Source organism: Malaya genurostris, chromosome 1, assembly GCF_030247185.1.
Source record: "Malaya genurostris strain Urasoe2022 chromosome 1, Malgen_1.1, whole genome shotgun sequence".
Classification (NCBI taxonomy): domain Eukaryota; kingdom Metazoa; phylum Arthropoda; class Insecta; order Diptera; family Culicidae; genus Malaya; species Malaya genurostris.
Window position 1 is genome coordinate 90,355,722 of NC_080570.1, and position 20,582 is coordinate 90,376,303.

Consider the following 20,582-nt stretch of genomic DNA (forward strand, 5'->3'; position numbering starts at 1 on the left):
GTGTCGAACATTTAATTCAATAACATGATTTTTATTTACAGAACCGAACTCTTTAATCGTACTAAAAATAAGAAACAAGCCAGGTACTTCTCCTAGCTATGGAAGATGCTACCTTTTCACGCTAAATGGCAACGTTTCGAAGGTTTATTGCTTCAAAACGTTGGCCATTTGAGAGAAATAAATGTTTTTGAGCAACAAATGACCAAAAAAGTCATCTCCTAATACAAAAAACAAAAATGGTTGTACCAGTTTCCAGTTTTGTTTTATTATAATTACATGGCTACTTTGATGGAAAACTGCTGTTGTTGAACAGCTTGTCAATTGACATAGTCGAAAAGTGAAGGAAAATGCTAGCAGGGTTGTGCTTTACTCACGATTATATCATGTTATTTCGGGAAAACATGTTTTAATGTGACGTTTATGAATATGAAATAACGCAAAAGTAAAACATGTTATTTCGCTTAAAACATGATATCGGAGTTAAAACACGTTTTAACTCATAGTGTGAACATAGTATTAGACTATTATCTTTGGGGGGCTGTCAAAGATAAGTGTTATGTGGACAAGCCAGAGACAATTCTAGACTTGAAGGACAAACGCAAAATTGGATGTTGTAAAAAGTTGAAAAAAATCATGTTGCTAATAACTACTACTCATATTTGAGTTAGTAATATGTTTTCCGGTTTTTCACTGAAATATACTTTTTCCCGGTTTTTCCCGGTGGAACCAAATTCCCGACTTTATCCCGGAGATTGAACATTTCACAAAAATGAGAAAGGTATAATTAAACTGAATTATCAACACATTTGAATAGTATGAACAACGAATGAACAAAATATCAGTATAAAAATTATAAATACGTTTCACCTAATATTCTCATTTTTGTTTCATTTTATTTTTTCGATAGCGACGAGCTCAATTAAGTCCAATAACGACTCATCGAATTGCATATTAGTTCAGGATGTGAAGTCCAGTTCAGCAGATCAAGTAACATCGAATGCAGCCAGCTCAATTAGTAACTTTGGATCTGTGACCGGAACTGCCGGGAGTAGTAGCGGATCAACGATGTTACCTACGGAGGAATCACTTTTAACAAGCACTACAGATCATAATAGTTTTTCCACAATTAATCAACACAGCAATGCGCACAACAGTTTCACACAATTCAATCATCAAGATCATCAGTTACAACAGCTACAAGTACAAGATCAGCTTATGTCCTCATTATCGACACATAAATGGCCAACGATCAATGAGTTGAAAGGGTTTAACGAACAACACCATGCCACTATTCCATCTTTCCAATTTTGGAATGCCGAGTTTCGTAACAAACATCCTGCATTCATTCAGCTGAATTTCACTTTTCCATGGGGTGCCAATTTCGCTGTATACGGACGGCGCAATGTTGGGCCAAGTGTAACGCAGTATGACTTTGTAGAATTTATTAAAGGTGGGCGATTAGACCATCGACTACGACGAAAAAGAAGTTTAGTGAATGACAGTTTCGCACAAGTAGTACAGGAAATTGCCGACATGCAGGGACTATCACAACAACAATCACCCTTTGAAATCCGTCGTTCTGATGATTTTAAATTTGTCGATCTGCACTTAGATGATAGCGACCAACACATTATTTCGAAACGGTCATCGGATAGCGACGTACCTAAATTAGATGTAGATTCAATGACAGTTAATGTAACCATTTTACAATACCTAGACGTCGGCCGGTGGTTTCTGTCCGTGTATAACGACGAACTTCTACCATACAGTATTTCATTAATAGTTGATGAAGCAGAAGGAATTCGAACAACTTGTCCCAATGATTGTTCTGGGAGAGGATCTTGTTATCTAGGAAAATGCGATTGTATCGACGGCTATCAAGGTCACGACTGTTCCAAAAGTAAGTAATGAAATTTGACGTCTTTTTCAATAAAGTATTATTTATTATATTATTATATATTATGAATGTACACAGGCAGAATGACCAGTATAAATGAAGGTATATTTGTATTGTGCACTGTTTATGTGGTACGATATCAGATGTAACAGTAACACATGGATCAATAAGTCCCGAGACTAACAATGGAAACAACATTTTTTTTGCAAATTTTTTTTTATTCATCAACATAATCACCTTTAAGGGTGATACAATGGTTCCAACGTTTTTCCAATTTATCAATACCATTTTATAAAAAAAATTATCTTTCGCTTCAAAATAAGTTTCAGTTTCAGCGATGACCTCCTCATTTGAGCCAAATCTTTTTCCCTGGAGCATTTTTTTAGGATCAGCAAAGAGCCAGTAGTCACTGGGGGCTAAATCTGGCGAGTATGGGGAGTGGGGAAGTAGATCAAAGCCCAATTCGTTCAATTTCGCCATTGTTTTCATCGACTTGTGGCAGGGTGCATTGTCTTGATGAAAAAGGATTTTTTTCTCTGCATGTGCGGTCGTTTTTTTTGCGATTTCCTCCTTCAAACGCACCAGTAAGTCAATATAATAATCCCTGTTGATCGATTTACCGAGGTAGTAAATGAAAATCACGCCATGCGTATCCCAAAAAAAACTGACGCCATGACTTTGCCAGCTGATTGCTGCGTTTTCGGACGCTTCGGACGGCTTTCGCCAGCTGTGCGCCACTCAGATGACTGCCGCTTCGACTCTGTAGTGTAGTGATGTATCCATGTTTCGTCCATGATCACGTAACGACGCTAGAAATCTTTTTTGTTGCGAGTAAATAGCGATAAACTGCTTTCTGAATCATCGACTCGTTGCTGTTTTTGTTCCATCGAAAGCAATCGCGGCACCCACTTGGAAAAAAACCTTTTTCATGCTCAATTTTTCATGAAGGATAGTAAATACACTTTTTTATATTTTTTATCACTTCACTCACATTTTCCGGTGTAACGGCTTCCACAGGTCTATCCGAGCGTTCCGCGTCATTTGTGTCGGTACGACCACGTTTAAACTCGGCGAACCACCGACAAATCGTTGTTTTTGATGGACAAGAGTACGGATAACATTTTTCAATACATTGTTTCGCTTGCACGGTGTTTTTAGAATGTTTTACCAAAACACGAAACTCGGTTTTTTCCATTTTTTAAACAAACTACAAAACGACTTTACTCCAACCTCGATAACTCAGCTGTTTCTGGTCGAATCGACTTATAATTTTGACCCGTTTCAAGCAAAGGTTAGTACTCTAGAAAGACGTGGTTACTGGTTTACTACGAGCGCCATCTCTGCTTTAGTCTCGGGACTTATTGATCCATGTGTTACGTTATAAGTGAAAACTAAACATTGAGGAATGGATATTCACTTGTGTTTTTCAATACATTCAAATAACGATATACTTTTGGGAGACAGTTTTTTATTCAACTTATTTCGTTTAATCGAAACAATAGATGAATTCGGCGCTCTGACCGTCGAATAACTTCAACAATTAAACCGCTGGTACGGTGCAACTGAGACAGTTATGTGTTTTCAACAGTCATAATTTTTGCCACTGAAGCCTCTCTTCAAGGTGTGCATTAGGGTGGGACAAGGTTGTTGTATAAGAAAAAGGTTTATTTCTCGCTCCACCAAACTTTTCGTGTTCCTTTTGGGTCTCATAAGCACCATGCAAAATTTTAGCTTGATCTGAGAAACTATATTTTTGCGCCCGAGATTTAAAGTTTGTATGGAATTTAGTATGCAGAAATTCACTTTCTAAAAAAAATCGGCTGGAGATCAACCTATGAACTCTAAAAATCAGTGCATGTGTGATTTTCGTAGGAAACCCTTCGAAGACCGCAGGAGGAGGAAAACTTTCGAAGACCGCAAAACAATCCGACATCAGCAGGAAATGTTATTAAAGCAAAACCGACACAAAGTCCGAACTATAGCTCATTCCTTAAGGGGCGGGTAGGGTCTAACACTTTTGAAAAATGATTTATTATTTTCTTTATATTTTCTAACAGAAAAACATTTCAAGAAAATTCTGTTAAATTTTCAAGCCTATTGGAACGAAACTCTGGAAGTTATGGACCTTTATCTATGGCTATCTAGACCCTACTGGTTCCCTGGAGCAAATAATTGTTTCCATTGATTTTGTAGACAAAAAACTTTTAAAACTTATATATATATATATATATATATATATATATATATATATATATATATATATATATATATATATATATATATATATATATATATATATATATATATATATATATATATATATATATATATATATATATATATATATATATATATATATATATAGAATAAATCATTTTCAACTTTACTGAAAATGTCTCAAAAAATTCGATATGTTCTCAGCAATTTTTTGAATATTAGAAGTATTCAAAGAATGTTAGCATTATAGCTAAGAATTTTTGTACACCAAGCGATTGAAATTGATACCAGCTATACTGCCCATACTTGCATATCAGTCCCATATGGAAAATCAGCAAGTCATGAAAAAGACGAATAAAATTTCATTTTAGATTTTTTTGATTTATTGTGCTACATAATGTTAAATCATGGTACTATAACATGAAATATCGATAATACACCTTTGCTATTCCAATATTGCAACAAATGAAATTATTGAAATTTGCAATAAATGGGACTGATATGCGGGTACTTTGCGTATGGGACAGACATGAGTTGATATTTTTTTCACATTTTACTGAACAAATTCTCAACTTTTATTGCAATTTCTGAGCGTATATTGAGGATAGATTGCATTCCTCAAGCTAACTCAATATTGGCGAAAATCGATATGGGACTGATATGCGAGTATGGGCAGTATAATGCACGGGAAAAAATTAAACCTGTTTGACACTTAGCATGAAATTCATATCGAACATTTAGGTTGATCATCAATCGATTGAATATTGCTTGAATAAAAATTTTTAACAGGAAATTCTATCATTATAATAAATTTTGTAATTCTACAGAAATTTTTGAATCTTAGTTTTTTGTAACTTAGCTAAGCTCGTATTCAAGAATGTTCGTGTTCCAACCGACTAAATTTACTTTCAGCTAAAATTTAAAAAAAAATTGTATTTTATATTTACCAAAAATCGATATGTCGATCGATTTCGAAATCGATATTTTCAAAAAAATTTTTAAAATTGAAAAAGTTGTAGGCACTTAAGTGAATGTCTAAGAAATTTTGCTTACCAACTCAATGAACTTAACAACGTGAAAAACTGAAGGAGTAAAATCTTATATTTACATCAAAATCTCAAAAAAATTTCATGGAAGTTTTCGAATTTAATACATTGGAAAATGTAATACAAACATCTATAATCTTTTATGTAGATTGTATTTGGTATTAGCTAAAATTTGTAGAAAATTTCATTGAACTCGATTGAATTCCGAAACTGGTAAAATATGTAGAGTGAAACAATAAAAAAATATCACATTTATGTGTAGAATGTATTTTTGTTTTTATCGAAAATCAATACAATCTAATCTAGAGAATATAGAAATATATAGGAACAACTACTGCAATACAAAAATGTTATTTCTTACTTTTTCTACCCTTCCCTGATTTTTGATATTTTTTGCAGGTTTTAACGTCTTCTCATTGCACTGAGCACAAAATGACATTTTATTTACCGTAAAAGTAACGTTCCTACTAAGACACTTCGCACATTGTGCAAAAAAACCTGGAAGTGAAGATCCGGTCTGATAGTAATGCAAGCAAATGGGTTTGAAGCATGATAGCTTTCTGTTTTGATACAACTCGGGAAACTCACTCAAATCAGAACCGCAAACATACAATTTTTCCTCAAAAAACTGCTCTATCTGTAACAATCGTTGCCTTTCTATATTGTATGTCGTGTATATTATTCGCGGAAACTCACATTCAGTACATCGGACAATTAATCGCGCTCGTGCGTTAGCTAAAGGAAACGGTGCTTTCGGAATATTGTCGGCAATTGTATGTCAATCTCTGAAAGCGATCGGTTACCAACTTTCTTGCAGTTTTCGTTCCATCAAGTGCCAACTGAGGAAAATCCATTTCCGGATGCTTCTGATGTGCTTCTCTCCATTGCTTTTTACTCAATAAAGATTTCACTTTTTTCTCGTTGTTCCCAAGGTGATTTCTGGCCAATGCAACTCCAACTAGAGCAATGTTGGCAACGCTCATAAATCGTTCAGCAGGATTTATGACAGAAAAATTCGGTGGGGTGCGTGTAGCAGCCAAGAAATCGAGATCTAATTTGAAAAAAGGGCCATGTAACTTAACATAACCTGAATTGACGTCACATTATGATCAGGTTCACCATCTGTGCCAAAAAACATTATCGACCTGGAAAGATCGTCAAGCACAAGATTTTTAACTAGATCGGTTGCGTGACGAAAAGCAGTAGACGATTCCCACTTAGAAAAAAAAACGTTCAACGGTGGTCCTTCATTGGTCCAATACGTTGGATCAATGGTCCAATGAAAGTCCAATCAATCGTTCAACGGGAGGCCAACACGGGACCTTCGTTTGCCGATTTTGAAACAGACCGTTGAACCGAATGCCATTTTTTTCGTTCAACAAACCCGGCAGACAGATGTCATTGTTGAGCCATTTTTAATATGAGGAGTTGGAGCCTCGTTGGACTAGTTTTACTGCAGAATTTCTGAAGTTTTTTCCACTTATTTGTTTAAACTAACAATACATACCTGCACAATACCTCTACTTCACGTAGAATAACAACAAATTTTCTTTCTATGGAAAGGTAACACTTAATTTTCACACTATTTTTGCAAGAGAAAAAATAACAACAAACCGTTCCAGCAAATTGAACGAATATTTCGTGCAATATATCGTTCAACAAGCGCTCAAAAATCAACAAAATTGAACGGCCTGCTGAGAGGGTTGGTATATGGCATCTTTTAGAATAATTGTGGGTTTTCCTTGATACCAAGAATCGGTCAGCTCTCTAGGCGGAACTAGTTTTATTGCTACTGATGGAATGATATGCTGCGGTATATTATCATGATCCATTGCGTTTAAACCTTTGTCGTCTAAGCCAGCCAGCAACACACGTCTTTGACGACGTGTAGCACTAATAGGTGCACCATGGAATCCAATTGGAATAGTAGCTTTATCGTCCAGAAAAAATATCAGCGCAGTGTCGGAAAACATTCCTGAAATGCACACTCACATATATAGAATTATACATAACTTTATAAAAATTCTTAAACAAAATCAACAAACCCGCCATTATCTTCAGATACTGGAACTGTTTCGCACCGAAATGCTGATCAACGTGAGCTTTGTAGAGCGTTCTTTTCTGCAAACCGAATTTAACATTGAAACGACCGTAATACCGCTTGGCTATTTCAGAGTTGCTGTTACGTGGAACGAACTGTAATCGAAAATACTCATATGATGGCACGAAATTTTGCTCAGAATTTGGAAACATTTTATGCATTTCTTCTTCACATTTTCGCATTAAATCAGAAAGCGATACACAGAGGGGAGATATCCATGTTGTCTCTCCGTTTCTTCGTTCTTCTGCGACGGTATAATCGTTAGCAGCCAAAACCCTTTCGGTTGTTTTCCAGAAATTCACAAATTTTCCAGCCGTTGAAGCTGATGCTTCACTTTCTAGAGCTAAAACCTCGGGTATATCGTACCCTTCATCGAGTAAAAGCTTATATCCATTTAGCATGGAATCATCAAACTCAATATCATCATCTGAAACAAACATTTGTTACATGGGAACGTAATTTAATTTTCAATTGAATACCTGCAGCTGAAGAGATAAATTCTTGAACTTTACTAGTAGTCCATTTTGCAGTTCTACTGTAAACATCGCAAAGCCTTTTGATTTTATCTTCCTTCAAACGTGCTTCCAAGTTTGATTCAATTCTGGAAATTAACATCGCTGCAGATACTGGGTCTTCTTTTGCTGATACTTTCCAAACAAATGTACCATTGGGCTTAAAAGATCGATAAAGCTGTACGGGAAAGCTTAAACATATTCCAGCGATGAACTTATACTTCAGCCTACGTTCGGTTGGCGCAAAAAACACAATATTCGTTTCTGAATAATCCGGTAGACCAGAAAGATGTTGCTCTAGATTTTTGTACCGGAATCGCGATAATTCATCCCGCTTTGTGCATGATGGAATCATTTTTAGTACTCTATTTTCCCCCACTTTTGAGTCTGATACTTGAACAGCAGCATTGCTATCAATTGCTCTGGTTATGTGCCGTATGTAATCCGAAATAGCCTGTTTGAGCTGCACAATATCATTTAACACGACTTTCCAATTTTGCGACTGTAAATAACACATCGTTGCCAGCATTTCTAATCTCTCATGATTAACGATCAACTCGTCCGATTTCATGTGAGGGATGGTTTTCTTCTTCTGATTACCATAATATAAGGCACGGTAGGTCTCTTGATTTTCCGGAACAAAATGCAGAGTTTCTGGAGGTCTCGTAACATTTAACGCTATATAAAATTTATGCCAATGTCCATACATTTGCCATAACGTTGTGACTACTGTTGTCATGAATGTTTCCATATCCGACTTCTGAAATACACGAAAGCCCACTTCGTGCTGCTCCAAATATTCGATAACACGGTTGTAAATACATGTTTTTCCGTCATGTCATGTCCTGCAATTGCGCAGCGTAGTTCATCATATGATCGAAAACATTCTGGTTGTGATTTCATGATATCTGACTTCAAGATGCATAAAACTTTTGTGCAACCACCAATTGCCGTGATAGAATCATTGATTCTAGTCGTAGCAGAAATTCTGAACAGTTCTTTTAATTGAAATGATTGGGTTCCTGCATATATCTCTTCGATTTGTTGTATTGCGTGAGGTAAATCAAATTCTTGTTTAACTACACCGAAGAATGATTCTTGAAGCTCAACGCCAAGAACAGATTGTTGAATCAGCTTACCATCACGCTGAATTCTCAGTGCAATTGGAATTGTGTTGTTCGTACTCTAAAATCACTTGATATAAAGTCTTTAAATTAGATGTGAATACTTTTTTTCAACTCACCATGCCGATAAAAAACAACGTAAAAATAACGTTACAGGAAAACAATTTGTCATAGCTGCCACGTATGCAAATCAGTAAAGTATACACAAACTGTAATTATTACTAATCACGTTGTGACAAAGTGTTTGTTTGATGACAGTCTCCGCTGTTCACACGCACACTAATATACGTTTGTGGTGCAGGCGATTCTATATCTGCACTGTATATGAAAATCCATTAATTTCACAGCGTAAAACAAATTCTAAATGGCTGAAAATCCATTGGGAATAAAATCAATTTTTTTTTGCCCCTCGATAATTTTGGCATGTTTTGAAGGGGGGGACAAAAATTTCGAAAACAATTTGCAATGGCCTTATTGTGCCGCCTGCAATGGTGGACGAAGAAGACAGTATTAGTAACAGCGGTGGCAGAAGAATGTCTGCCACTTTTTGATAGGATTAGCCGTTTTTCAATCATTCTGCGTGCTAGGGCATAACACATGGATCAATAAGTCCCGAGACTAAAGCAGAGATGGCGCTCGTAGTAAACCAGTATCCACGTCTTTCTAGAGTACTAACATTTGCTTGAAACGGGTCAAAATTTTAAGTCGATCCGACCAGAAACAGCTGAGTTATCGAGGTTGGAGTAAAATCGTTTTGTAGTTTGTTTAAAAAATGGAAAAAACCGAGTTTCGTGTTTTGGTAAAACATTGTTTTTTAATGGGTAAAAACACCGTGCAAGCGAAACAATAGATTGAAAAATGTTATCCGGACTCTTGTCCATCAAAAGCAACGATTTGTCGGTGGTTCGCCGAGTTTAAACGTGATCGTACTGGCTCTTTGCTGATCACTAATAGTACTGTTGTTGTACCGTTGAATTCCACTATGTTATATCACGTCATTACACTCTCACAAAGTCACTATTTTCACAGGCACTATTTTTCCGAAAGTGTTTCAAACGTTATAATACAGATACGTATTTCGGAATGCTATTTGCATCCTTCTTCAGTGTATCGGTTTTATAAGTTTATTGAAAGAATGCTGCAGTGAAGTTCCTTTTATACAAACGTAAGTAGGTAGAAACGTAAGTAGGTAAACCACAAAAGGAACAAAAAAAATGAAAGGTAAAAACAGGTAACAGAAAACTGGAAGAGTTAAGTGTTTTCTATGTTTGTTTTTATCTTGGATATGGGTAGTAACTGGAAAAGCCAAGAAGATCTATTCCCTTGGTCTCGGTTTAATAAAGAGATGGAGTTGTTTTTGAATATTTCTAAACTTTCTGCTGAATCTAATTTCCATGGATTGGAAATTTGTCTTAAGATTTTTATGTCATTAGTAGTGAGTTCATGATCTTCAAAAAAGGCATGTTCTGCTACTTTTGACTTGAAGTGATGTGGTAGTCCCTTTTCCAAATCTTTGGATGCTTTCGCTATTTCTGAGATATGTTCCTTGAAACGAATGTCCAGTGTTCTCTTTGTTTGTCCGATGTATATTTTATCGCAATGAGGACACGAGATTTTGTATACCCCAGACTTTTTCAAATTCTCTGTAGGATCTTTTGTAGAACCTAGTAGAGTTTTCAATTGGTAGTTCATACTGCTGAACACTAAATCTAAACCAAATTTTCTTAGTTTTGATTTTAGTGTGTGTAAAATGTTTTGATTGAAGTCCACTGATATTCTTTTAAAATTTTCAGAAGTGGGGGTCAAAGTTGTAAGTGATTTTTTTTTCAACAGTCTTAATTTTTTATCGAAGATGGTTTGAATTGTATGCTCTGGATATCCATTGAACTTTCCAATTTCGAAAATAAAGTTTTTCTCTTTTATCGCAGCATCTTTTCTAAGGGGCAAAGATAGCATTCTGTGAATCATATGGTGGAATGCTGCCATTTTGTGTTGATGGGAATGATTAGAAGTATTTGGTATGACACGGTCCGTATTGGTTGGCTTCCTATATATTTCGAAAGTTAAGGATTTTGCCTCCCGGACAATAAGAATGTCCAAGAAAGGTAAACTGTTGTCTTTCTCTTCCTCATAGGTGAATTTAATATTTTTTTGTAAATTAATAATTATTTCTAAGAAGTTCGATAAATCGTTGCGTTTGATGATGCTAAATATATCATCTACGTATCTCCACCAACGATTAGGTAATAATCCCTGCTTATTTAAAAGTTCTTCAAGGTTTGCCATGAATAATTCACATAAAAACGGGGAGAGTGGATTGCCCATTGGTGCCCCTTGTAATTGTTTATAAAATTCCCCTCTGAATTTGAAATAATTTACATCCATGCAAAGCCGGGTTAGAGTAAGATAAGACCGTACTTTGCATTTCCATAAACTACTACTATTTTGTTGAAGTAACCAATCTTCCAACAGATTGATTGAGTCCTTCACTGGGACACTTGGGAATAAGGCGGTTACATCGAAAGATACCATCATTTCGTCATCTTCGATTTCGCCTGAATTCTGAAGTTGAGTAACGAATGCCTGTGTGTTAGGAACTGATCTTTAAAAAATGCGAATTGGATTGAAAATAAGAAGAATCAGATGTTCAAAAAACACAAGAGCGCATTATCAGGACAAAGAAACATAAGACTAACGAAAGTAATGAGACGGAAAAATCTAACACATGAAATAACACAATGTACGGTTGTTACACTTATACAATATAATCAACTATCTTCGACTATAGTTAGAGTGTTGTAAATTGTTGGACCATGGAACATTATCCGATTCTGACCGACATTGGTGGACACTCTGGTTCGCAGTAGCGAGCTAGCTTGTCTGTTGTTTCGTTGCCGTTATATAACCGATAGCGGTAAATTATTATGAATTCCTCGTAGATACAGCGCCTTATGGACAAACATGATTGTTTGCACGTCTCTCAATGCCAAGATCGGAAATTTGCACCTCGTTTTGCCATCACTTGTGAAAAAATACCGGAAGTTGGATCCGAGTCAATCTTTCGGGGACTTTTTAAAGAATTTCAAAACTCTTTATTTGCGTCTTAGTTTGTGAGAATCGGTAAAGAAATTGCCTAGAAAATTGTAATTCCAGGACCGGAAGTCGAATAAAGATGAAATTCAATAGAGACAATAAGACCATTTGTTTGAATCTAAGTTTTTGAAAATCTTTTCAGCCATCTCTGAGAAAAATGAGGGACTATTCTTTTCATTTTTTGGTGCGAATCACCCTGTAACTCCGAAACCGGGAGTCGAATCGGGATAAAACTCAATAGAAGTCTAAGGGACCAGACGATCTTTCATTTGATACTGAGTTTGTGAAAATCGGCTCAACCATCTCTGAGAAAATTAATATTATTTGTCACCCGCCCAAATAATCATTATGCCAAACGGTATACTGTCAATTGTGTGGGTGCAGCCAATGTCCTTCATCTATTTCTAGAGCTACCTAACGTCATAAGTGCGATAGTGATATGATTGGTGTAGAATATAGAAATGAATCATTTGTAAATAACAAATACTTTACGTCTGCTTAGCGGATTATGTTGATCCGCAAGGTGGCATTAGCAATGCAACACTGAACCTAAGACGAAACATGAAAGCAAGTAAAATGTTTTATTATTATTACGTTTTGTCTTAGAAGCTTTGGGGTTGCTTGGTGCCAACCAAGAAGTTGCTCTCATTGTTCTTGAGTGTAGGTGTCTTCTTGTCCAATATTCCGCTAGACTTACCATAGTGAAGCTAGACTAACCATAGGTGTTATGATTCCAATAGGTAACCAGCGAATTAGATGGGTTCTTCGCTGTACTTCCATTCAGAGAGATTCAGACTAGTTTTCTTCCTGCTGTGTTCTGTATCTGTGTTGGAGTTGTTCGCTTGAGTTATTATTTGAATACCTCATACGATTTGCTTACATTTTGTTTTGCAAATTGATATTAATAATTATTCTACATTACACTATAGGTGTGTGCCCGGTGTTATGTTCATCTCACGGTCACTATGGCGGTGGTGTTTGTCATTGCGAAGAAGGATGGAAAGGATCTGAATGTGATATACCAGTGGCTGAATGTGAACTCCCTAGTTGCTCCAATCACGGACGATGTATCGAAGGAGACTGTCACTGTGAACGAGGTTGGAAAGGATTGTATTGCGAACAACGTGAGTGGTTTACTATCAAAACAGTTAATTACTTATTCAAAACTAACTCTTATTTACTTACAGCTGACTGTATTGATCCATCATGTGCTGGTCATGGTACGTGCGTTTCGGGTCAATGTTACTGCAAAGCAGGCTGGCAAGGAGATGACTGTAGTATCGTTGATCAGCAAGTGTATCAATGTCTTCCGACATGCTCTGATCATGGCACATACGATCTAGAAATGGGATCCTGTGTCTGTGACCGTCATTGGACTGGGAGTGACTGCTCGCAAGGTATTTTTTATGTTTAGATAACGAATAACGAGCAGTCGTTATGGCTATATTATAGCGTCTAAATACTGCTACTATCACAAATTTTATTAAAATGTAATATTACTATACAATTTCGTTTTCTATAGCTGTGTGTAGTCTAGATTGCGGTCCCAATGGAATATGTGAAAGTGGCCGCTGTCGTTGCAATCAGGGATGGACTGGGAATTTATGTGATCAATTGATATGCGATTCCAGATGCTCAGAGCATGGTCAATGCAAAAATGGAACTTGTGTTTGCTCGCAGGGATGGAATGGTCGCCATTGCACATTGCGTAAGTATGCATTTATCAAGGTGTCGAATGTTTGTGCTTTAAAATATCATAGATAAGCGGAGAAAGCTTTTCATTCAAAACACTTTCTTCGACAATACGTTCATCGAAAAGTTTTACGGTATAGACCGGAACATTATACATAAATCAAGAATTATGGATAATATATGCACTGATGGTGAAATGCCAGAAATCTTGTTTGCATCTAATAATTTTATTTTAAAATGGAATTTTACCGCACTGGTTGCAATTAACTTTAGTCCATGGTTTTGTCAACGTTGTTGTTGTTTATTAGCGGCTTTAACAACGTTTGGGTCGTTCACCGCACTTTGTCAACGTGTGGGTTACGTGAAAGTGGCAACTTTTTACTTTAGTACATGTATACAACAGTCATTCTCAAAGTCGATTGCACACGTATAGTTCCTTTAGTAATCATCAGTTATTGTGGGATTAAAAGAAATTAAATAACATTAATTACATATTTTAAAAATAACTTTATTTCTTTCTCATATAATTGGTTGACAAAACAAAAATAGTATTAGAACACTTCATTAAAAATTTGTTATAAAAAACTATCAGTATCAATGCATTTGCAAAATAGAGAGATTCTCCCAAATATTTTGAATCGCCGTTTTGAGATTCTTCTTATTTATTGGGTTAACATTTTCAAATGCTCAATAGAATTCTAATTAGGTGACTGAGGAAGAATTCCAGGATATTCAGATAACCCATTTTATTCGTGGTCGTTTCAACAAGCTCCACATAGGGCACAACTTTTGAAATTCCAGCTCCGATATTGGCTTTCTCCACACTATTGGTCTTCCATCGATTCCAATACAAACAAGTTGACTTTCATTCATAAGTAAAAATTCCTTGGTTCAAAATAACGTGAGGCCTATTCACATGTTCTTTCACAAATTCCAGCCGCTTTTTGATATTTGTCTTGAAGAGTAGTATTTTTGTCGAGGCACTGGGCCATGCAAATTATATTTGTGCACTGCGCTGATTGTTGCATTTTGTCAGAAACTTACTTCACAGCCTGTTTCAGAACACTTGTTTTAGGATTTTTAGTGTTTCCGCACGATTTGCCGCTCATCTCTAGGTGATGGAATACGTTGTCACCCTCTACCAGCAAAATTTCCCTGCATATTTCCACTTTTCATGTACAAACACTGTTGAATGTGGTCTTCTAATGATTGCATTAATTTTCCGTAATTGTTTTCCACGATAGCAAAGATTTATTACCAAAGTTCACGCATTAATATCTGATTCCTTTCATTTTATATCCATGTATTTAAAATATAGTTGAATTGCAATAAACAATGAATTGGACCATTGTCCTTTTTCTCCAAGGTGAAATGCATTTACGCACAGAGTGTGGGACTCTCTACAGGGCTACCCAGCTGTACAATTGGAACTACCCACAAAAACTCCAATCCTACCACCCCGGTACCACCGTTAGATATTAATTCGGGGTGGATAGCTATCGGTGTTAACAGTACCCTTACCGGCCAGGTGTATCGTCATAGACGTGTGCATCGTTCTCTCCTACCTTTTGAACCCTTTAACTCTCGATTTTGAACCACTCGCATCAATCCAGGGGATCGACCAGGAGGATGTCGAGGTCGGTTCGGCGAATCCGATTAAAGCATGACTTCGCCGGCGTTTTGGGCTGGTCTACGTCACAAAACTACTCGGCTAGTCCCCGATGATGGATCTAACCTACCTGACGAAAAGTTCCCTGACGATGAAAATTTTTCCGGGACCGATGCTCGACTACGCCGATGAAGAGCATCCCGACACCGAATTTCGTGTTACGCCACACGGGACATCCGAATGCGTACCGAGGTCGGTCCTATGATCCCGGTTGGAGTATGGCTTGCGGTTCACAGGTTCCCCGACTACTCGACTTCGGCAAGTCCCCGATGAAGGATCTGTGAACCCATAGAACGGCAGGATGCCTGAGTCGCTCCAGTGATTCCAGTTGGAGGATGACTTCCGGTTCACTAGCGCCCCGTCGATCCATAACCAGAGCTACATCGCAATCTACTCTTCTTATCCCCAACGACGGAAAAACTCCCAAACCGTCGCTTATTCGCTTATCCCTTTCGGTTTAGCGGCCGGTAGTCGCGGCTGCCTGTTGTTGTTCTGCGCTTTAATTTCGCTGCAAGATTCCCGTTATCTGGGACGTCGCGATGCGTCAGGCCGAAGTTCACTTCGCCATGGAGTCTGTCGATCCAGCCGGAGATTGGAATGAGCCGATGTGTCCACTTGCCCTTGGTTGAGCTGTCCCATTTCCGTTGCCACTCGCGTAGAAAGGTTGTATTGGCAGCCCTATGGGCGCTCCAATACCGCGTCTCCAGATATTGTACGGTGCGCATTGATCACGTGAAGACACAACAATCTATGCGTGATCTCTAGCAATTGTGCGTTGCATTTCACATAGAGTGTCGACGTTCATATTGGGCTACCGTTCACGAAGTTCGAAACCTGCGTTTACTGGAGTGCACCGCGAGCTGTTGGTCATCATTCGTGAGAGCGCCGCAATCGCCATTGAAGCACGCTTGCAGGTGTGTTCAATTTGCTTGCCGAAACGGAGCTTGTCATCAAGCTTCACATCCAATTGCTTTAATGATCTCTTGGGGATAATGCAATCAACAGCATGTACCAAGGCCTCTTGCTCAGGCTTTCTGTTGTTTACAACCATAATCTTTGTTTTGTTGTGCGTCAGTTGCAGTTTCCTTCACTCCATCATGCTAATCGAGTGTGATGCGCTCATTTCGACCTCTTCAATGGATCCGTACTTCGTGTGACTTCGTCCGCTAATTCGACTATATTGACGCCCGGGGCAGCTTCAACCTCAGTACGCCATCGTACATCATGTTCCACAGTTGCGAGTCCAGAATTGATCCCCGTGGTACTCCAGCCGTGGAAGCAGTGCTGGCAACCACGGGGGCGAATCGTGGTGGGGGAACAGGTCCCTTATGATTTACTTCAGTTTCACCGGACTACGTTCAGGGGGTGTTTTGGTCATAACCATCCTGTAGGCATCGCCTCACAGGTTATCGAAGCAGGCTTTTTTTGCTTTCGCGAATACAGTGAGCTTCGCCCCGCTTCGAACGCTTCGTTCTTTACTCCCCTTGTCTGCGGTAATCTAGCTCTTTGCATTCTTCTCCTGGTCCTTAGGTTAGTCGCGCGAAAGTATTCAATTTGCTCTTTCCATCATTAGACCGGTCGTCTGTTTGTCCTAGGTCGTGCCTTCCTTGGTATAAGTCGCTTCGCACGTCCGTGTCAGAACGGCTACCAACTTTTAACCTTCCAGGTTTGCTGTGTGCTCTTCCAGGTTTGCTGTGTACTCTTCTAAGCCTGAAAAAAAAGTTGGAACGGTAACTTCGAGCTGTCATAGCTATTTTTCAACGAATCTCAATAAAAATTTATACACCCTCCAATTTTGTGAAGTTTGTAAATTGATTGTAAAACTTTGTAGCAGACGATTGGTAAAGGAAAATCAATGAAAATTTGATTTTTCCCGTTCCGGGTTTTTTCACGAGCACAATATGCTCTATCTGCTTTCCAATTTTCTTTCCTTTGGCATAGAAAATATTGAACACTTCAACTTCACCGAGTCATAACTTTGTTGTTAGTCAACCGATTTCCGAAATTTGTTCGCCATTGGAAAGGTACTACTTTCAGAAATAAAATGCACTGAAAAGACCCGAAAAATAGGGTTGTTTACCCAAAGTTATAATGAAAACTGTAGATAGATGACCTCAGAAAAGGTGAGACTTTTCCCAATAATCATAAATATCTCGAATTTCAAAGCTACGACCTATATATTTTCACACATCATTCGATTGCTAGTGATACCAGCTACAATTTTTGACCAACTACCATTATTGCACTATTAAAAGAGAACCTTAAAACATCGACAAATTTATAAATCTTTATGAATTTTTAATTTTTTTTTCACATGTTTGTATATAACTCAAAAATTAAAGCGATGACATGTATATTTTTCTACTCCAAAAAATTGGAATCATTACCAGAAACAATGTAATGATGAAAAAAATTATATATCCGTTCAAAGAATCTCAAGAAATTTGGTACAAATACAAAGAATTTCTATTATCGGGAAAATTTAGCTAAACAAAATCAAAACAAAACTTTTAAATTATATCACATATATTTTTTTATTATTTTAATTGGAAATTTATTATGAACAAAATTTACAAACAAACTGAAACTTGGATTTCACTGACAATTTTAAAAATTCTGGTTCGGACAGTAAATGGCAAATGACCTTTGCCTTTACTTTCTGACATATCAGAGACTCGGATGACTCGTATCGCTAAGATGCCTAAGTTCGACTCCTCTGGTAGAAGGTAAAAGTTTAGATACGAGAAGCCTTCTGCTTACTTAAATGACCCTTGTCACGTCTCACTTTTCCGCACTTTAACCTTCACATCCTTGCTCTTCCTTGAGTACTATGGCTCTATGATTTCATATTCTTTCTCCTCTTATAATCTCCAGTTAGTTTGATATCGTTAAAAAACCGAAAGAATAAATAAGTATCAAAGCTCAAACAACAATTTTATGGATTCGTTTCGTTCGTTTTCGAGTATTTTCACTGCTTCAGTAATTAGCCAAATGTTAGGTTGTACTAGTATCGGTAATAACAACTTTAAATGGGAACATTCCATCGTCGATTTTGTATAAATTTCTAGAGCACGGAGACGTCAATTCTCGATCATTAAGTCGATTATCCAATGATTAGCTTAATTGTTTCATTTTCATAACATTTTCTTTAGCTGGATGTGAAAATGGATGTTCTCGCCACGGACAATGCACACTAGAAGATGGTGAATATCGATGTGTCTGTATTGAAGGATGGGCTGGAACTGACTGTTCAATTGCATTGGAAATGAGCTGCAAAGATAACACAGATAATGATAACGGTAAGTCGAATAATGAATTCGTATACATCAATTATATCGATAAACATATGCATATAGATCTATTATCAGAAAAATTAATGTGAGATTGACATGAAACATCTATTGTTAATCACGTGTATTCATTTGTGCGCCATAGCCTAGTCCGTCTGGTATGGTATTTGTAGACCCTGGAAACCCCCACTCTCTGTTAAAGTTAGCCCATAAAGGGAAAAAAAGAAATTATTGTTTGATTTTTTATCAAGTATATCTGAGTGTACATTTAATGCATAGGTAACCGGTTGGAATTAGAGTGTTTAGAATCCAGTTTCTAGCAACACGTCCCCGGAGCCAAATGCAAAATATTGCCGCGGTTTTACGTAAAGAATTTCAATATTTATTTATTAGCCAGACAAATGTAAACCACATACTAAATTAGCCAAACAAATGTGGACTACAGACTAAAGTTAACCTGTTTAATAAGAGATTCTGAGTATAATATTCACGCTGAATAGGGTAAATTTTGGAAACAGTTGCATGAAGTGTGCTCTGTGATAGGATTTAAATAATGTTTATTGATCATAGCCAAGGGTGGCAAAAACTCGCTCATAAGATTTGATTTTTTCTATTCATCAGCTCACCACATGATTTACGATGCAATCCGAAAAATGATGGTAAAGATGAAAATCATCGCGAATCTAAACAAACACACTCACCTATACAGAGCATCGCTGACATCAAATTATGATGGTATTGATGGTTCTCAGTTTTGATTTCATAGCATTTAACTCTCATTCCTAGTTTTAAAAAGTGAGTACTGAGTTTGGCATCACCGTGCCGAGCTACACCGGTGAGTGTATGCTTGAACCACAGAGCTGCCAACACAACCCAGATTTTCGGTTTTGTTTTTGCTGGTACTCAAAACGAACACGAGCATTAATGTACGAAAACAAATGTCGAACCGCAGTATGATGTATACCATAAACGATTGAATTTCATGTCTCAAGCTAAACACAACTGGATACTGAACCGAATGCGTTTTCCAGCATACGAGAACATGTCCAGAGAAATGGATTGAAATGGCATCGATTCGAACATTGGCCGCCCATGGCAACTCTGGTGGGTGGGGAATACAAGCGAGACAGTGTCATAAGAATCTGATTCAATGTGTTGATGTACAAACACATCAAATCACAACTCACAAATCGTCTCTCAGTGGGTTCTAATATTTGATGTGCACTCAGCGCTCATCTGCTGATTGCTTGACACTACGATGTTGAGACGATGTTTTCTCTAAACAAATGGTTACCCAGTTACTCAACTCGTTCAGCGATGCTTTTGAAACCGATTTGCAGGTGAGTTGAACTCGGTGATGATGAAGTACTGAGTTGATTATTGCCAGCCCTGATCATAGCATGTATGAAAATAATATTTGCTGTTTTGCTTTTCTCATATATAAAGGTTATTCAATCACTGTAAAAACCTACTTTTAAACCAAGGCCCGCAGGCCCCAGTGTCATATACCACTCGACTCAGATCGTCGAGTATGCATAATATCCATGTGTGTATGTGGTCATGTATGTATGTAACGTTGTTTTGAAACGAAAGGTCTTGTGGTCTCATACAAAATTCCTCAATATTGTTTGGATCCGACTTCCGGTTCCGGAATTATGTGGTAAAATGTTCCAAAAATAAGTGCACCAACTTTTCTCGGAGATGGTTCGATCGATTTTCACAAACTTAGAAAAAATGAAAGGTCTTATGGTCCTATACAAAATTTCTGAAATTTGTTTGGATCCAACTTCCGGTTCCTGAATTATAGGGTAAAGTGTGCTAAAAATTTTATACCATCACTCAAAGGGGCGAAACAAAATACGTGAATAATTTTCATAACTGGCCTCAAAACTACTCCATTTGATACTTATTATCATCGACTATCCTGGTTTCCGATTCCGG

The 20,582-nt window shown here is 37.3% G+C and overlaps 1 protein-coding gene across 9 annotated transcripts in view; it reads left to right on the top strand.

Moving 5' to 3' along the window:
- The window catches only part of LOC131440691 (teneurin-a), a 337,735-nt gene that overhangs the window by 92,646 nt on the left and 224,507 nt on the right, over positions 1-20,582 (top strand). For all 9 annotated transcript variants that reach the window (XM_058612195.1, XM_058612198.1, XM_058612196.1 and 6 more), the window contains 5 exons: positions 908-1,900; positions 12,920-13,114; positions 13,178-13,387; positions 13,513-13,698; positions 18,504-18,650. In XM_058612195.1, the coding sequence (XP_058468178.1) occupies positions 908-1,900; positions 12,920-13,114; positions 13,178-13,387; positions 13,513-13,698; positions 18,504-18,650 (1,731 nt within the window). The remainder of the gene's footprint in view (positions 1-907; positions 1,901-12,919; positions 13,115-13,177; positions 13,388-13,512; positions 13,699-18,503; positions 18,651-20,582) is intronic.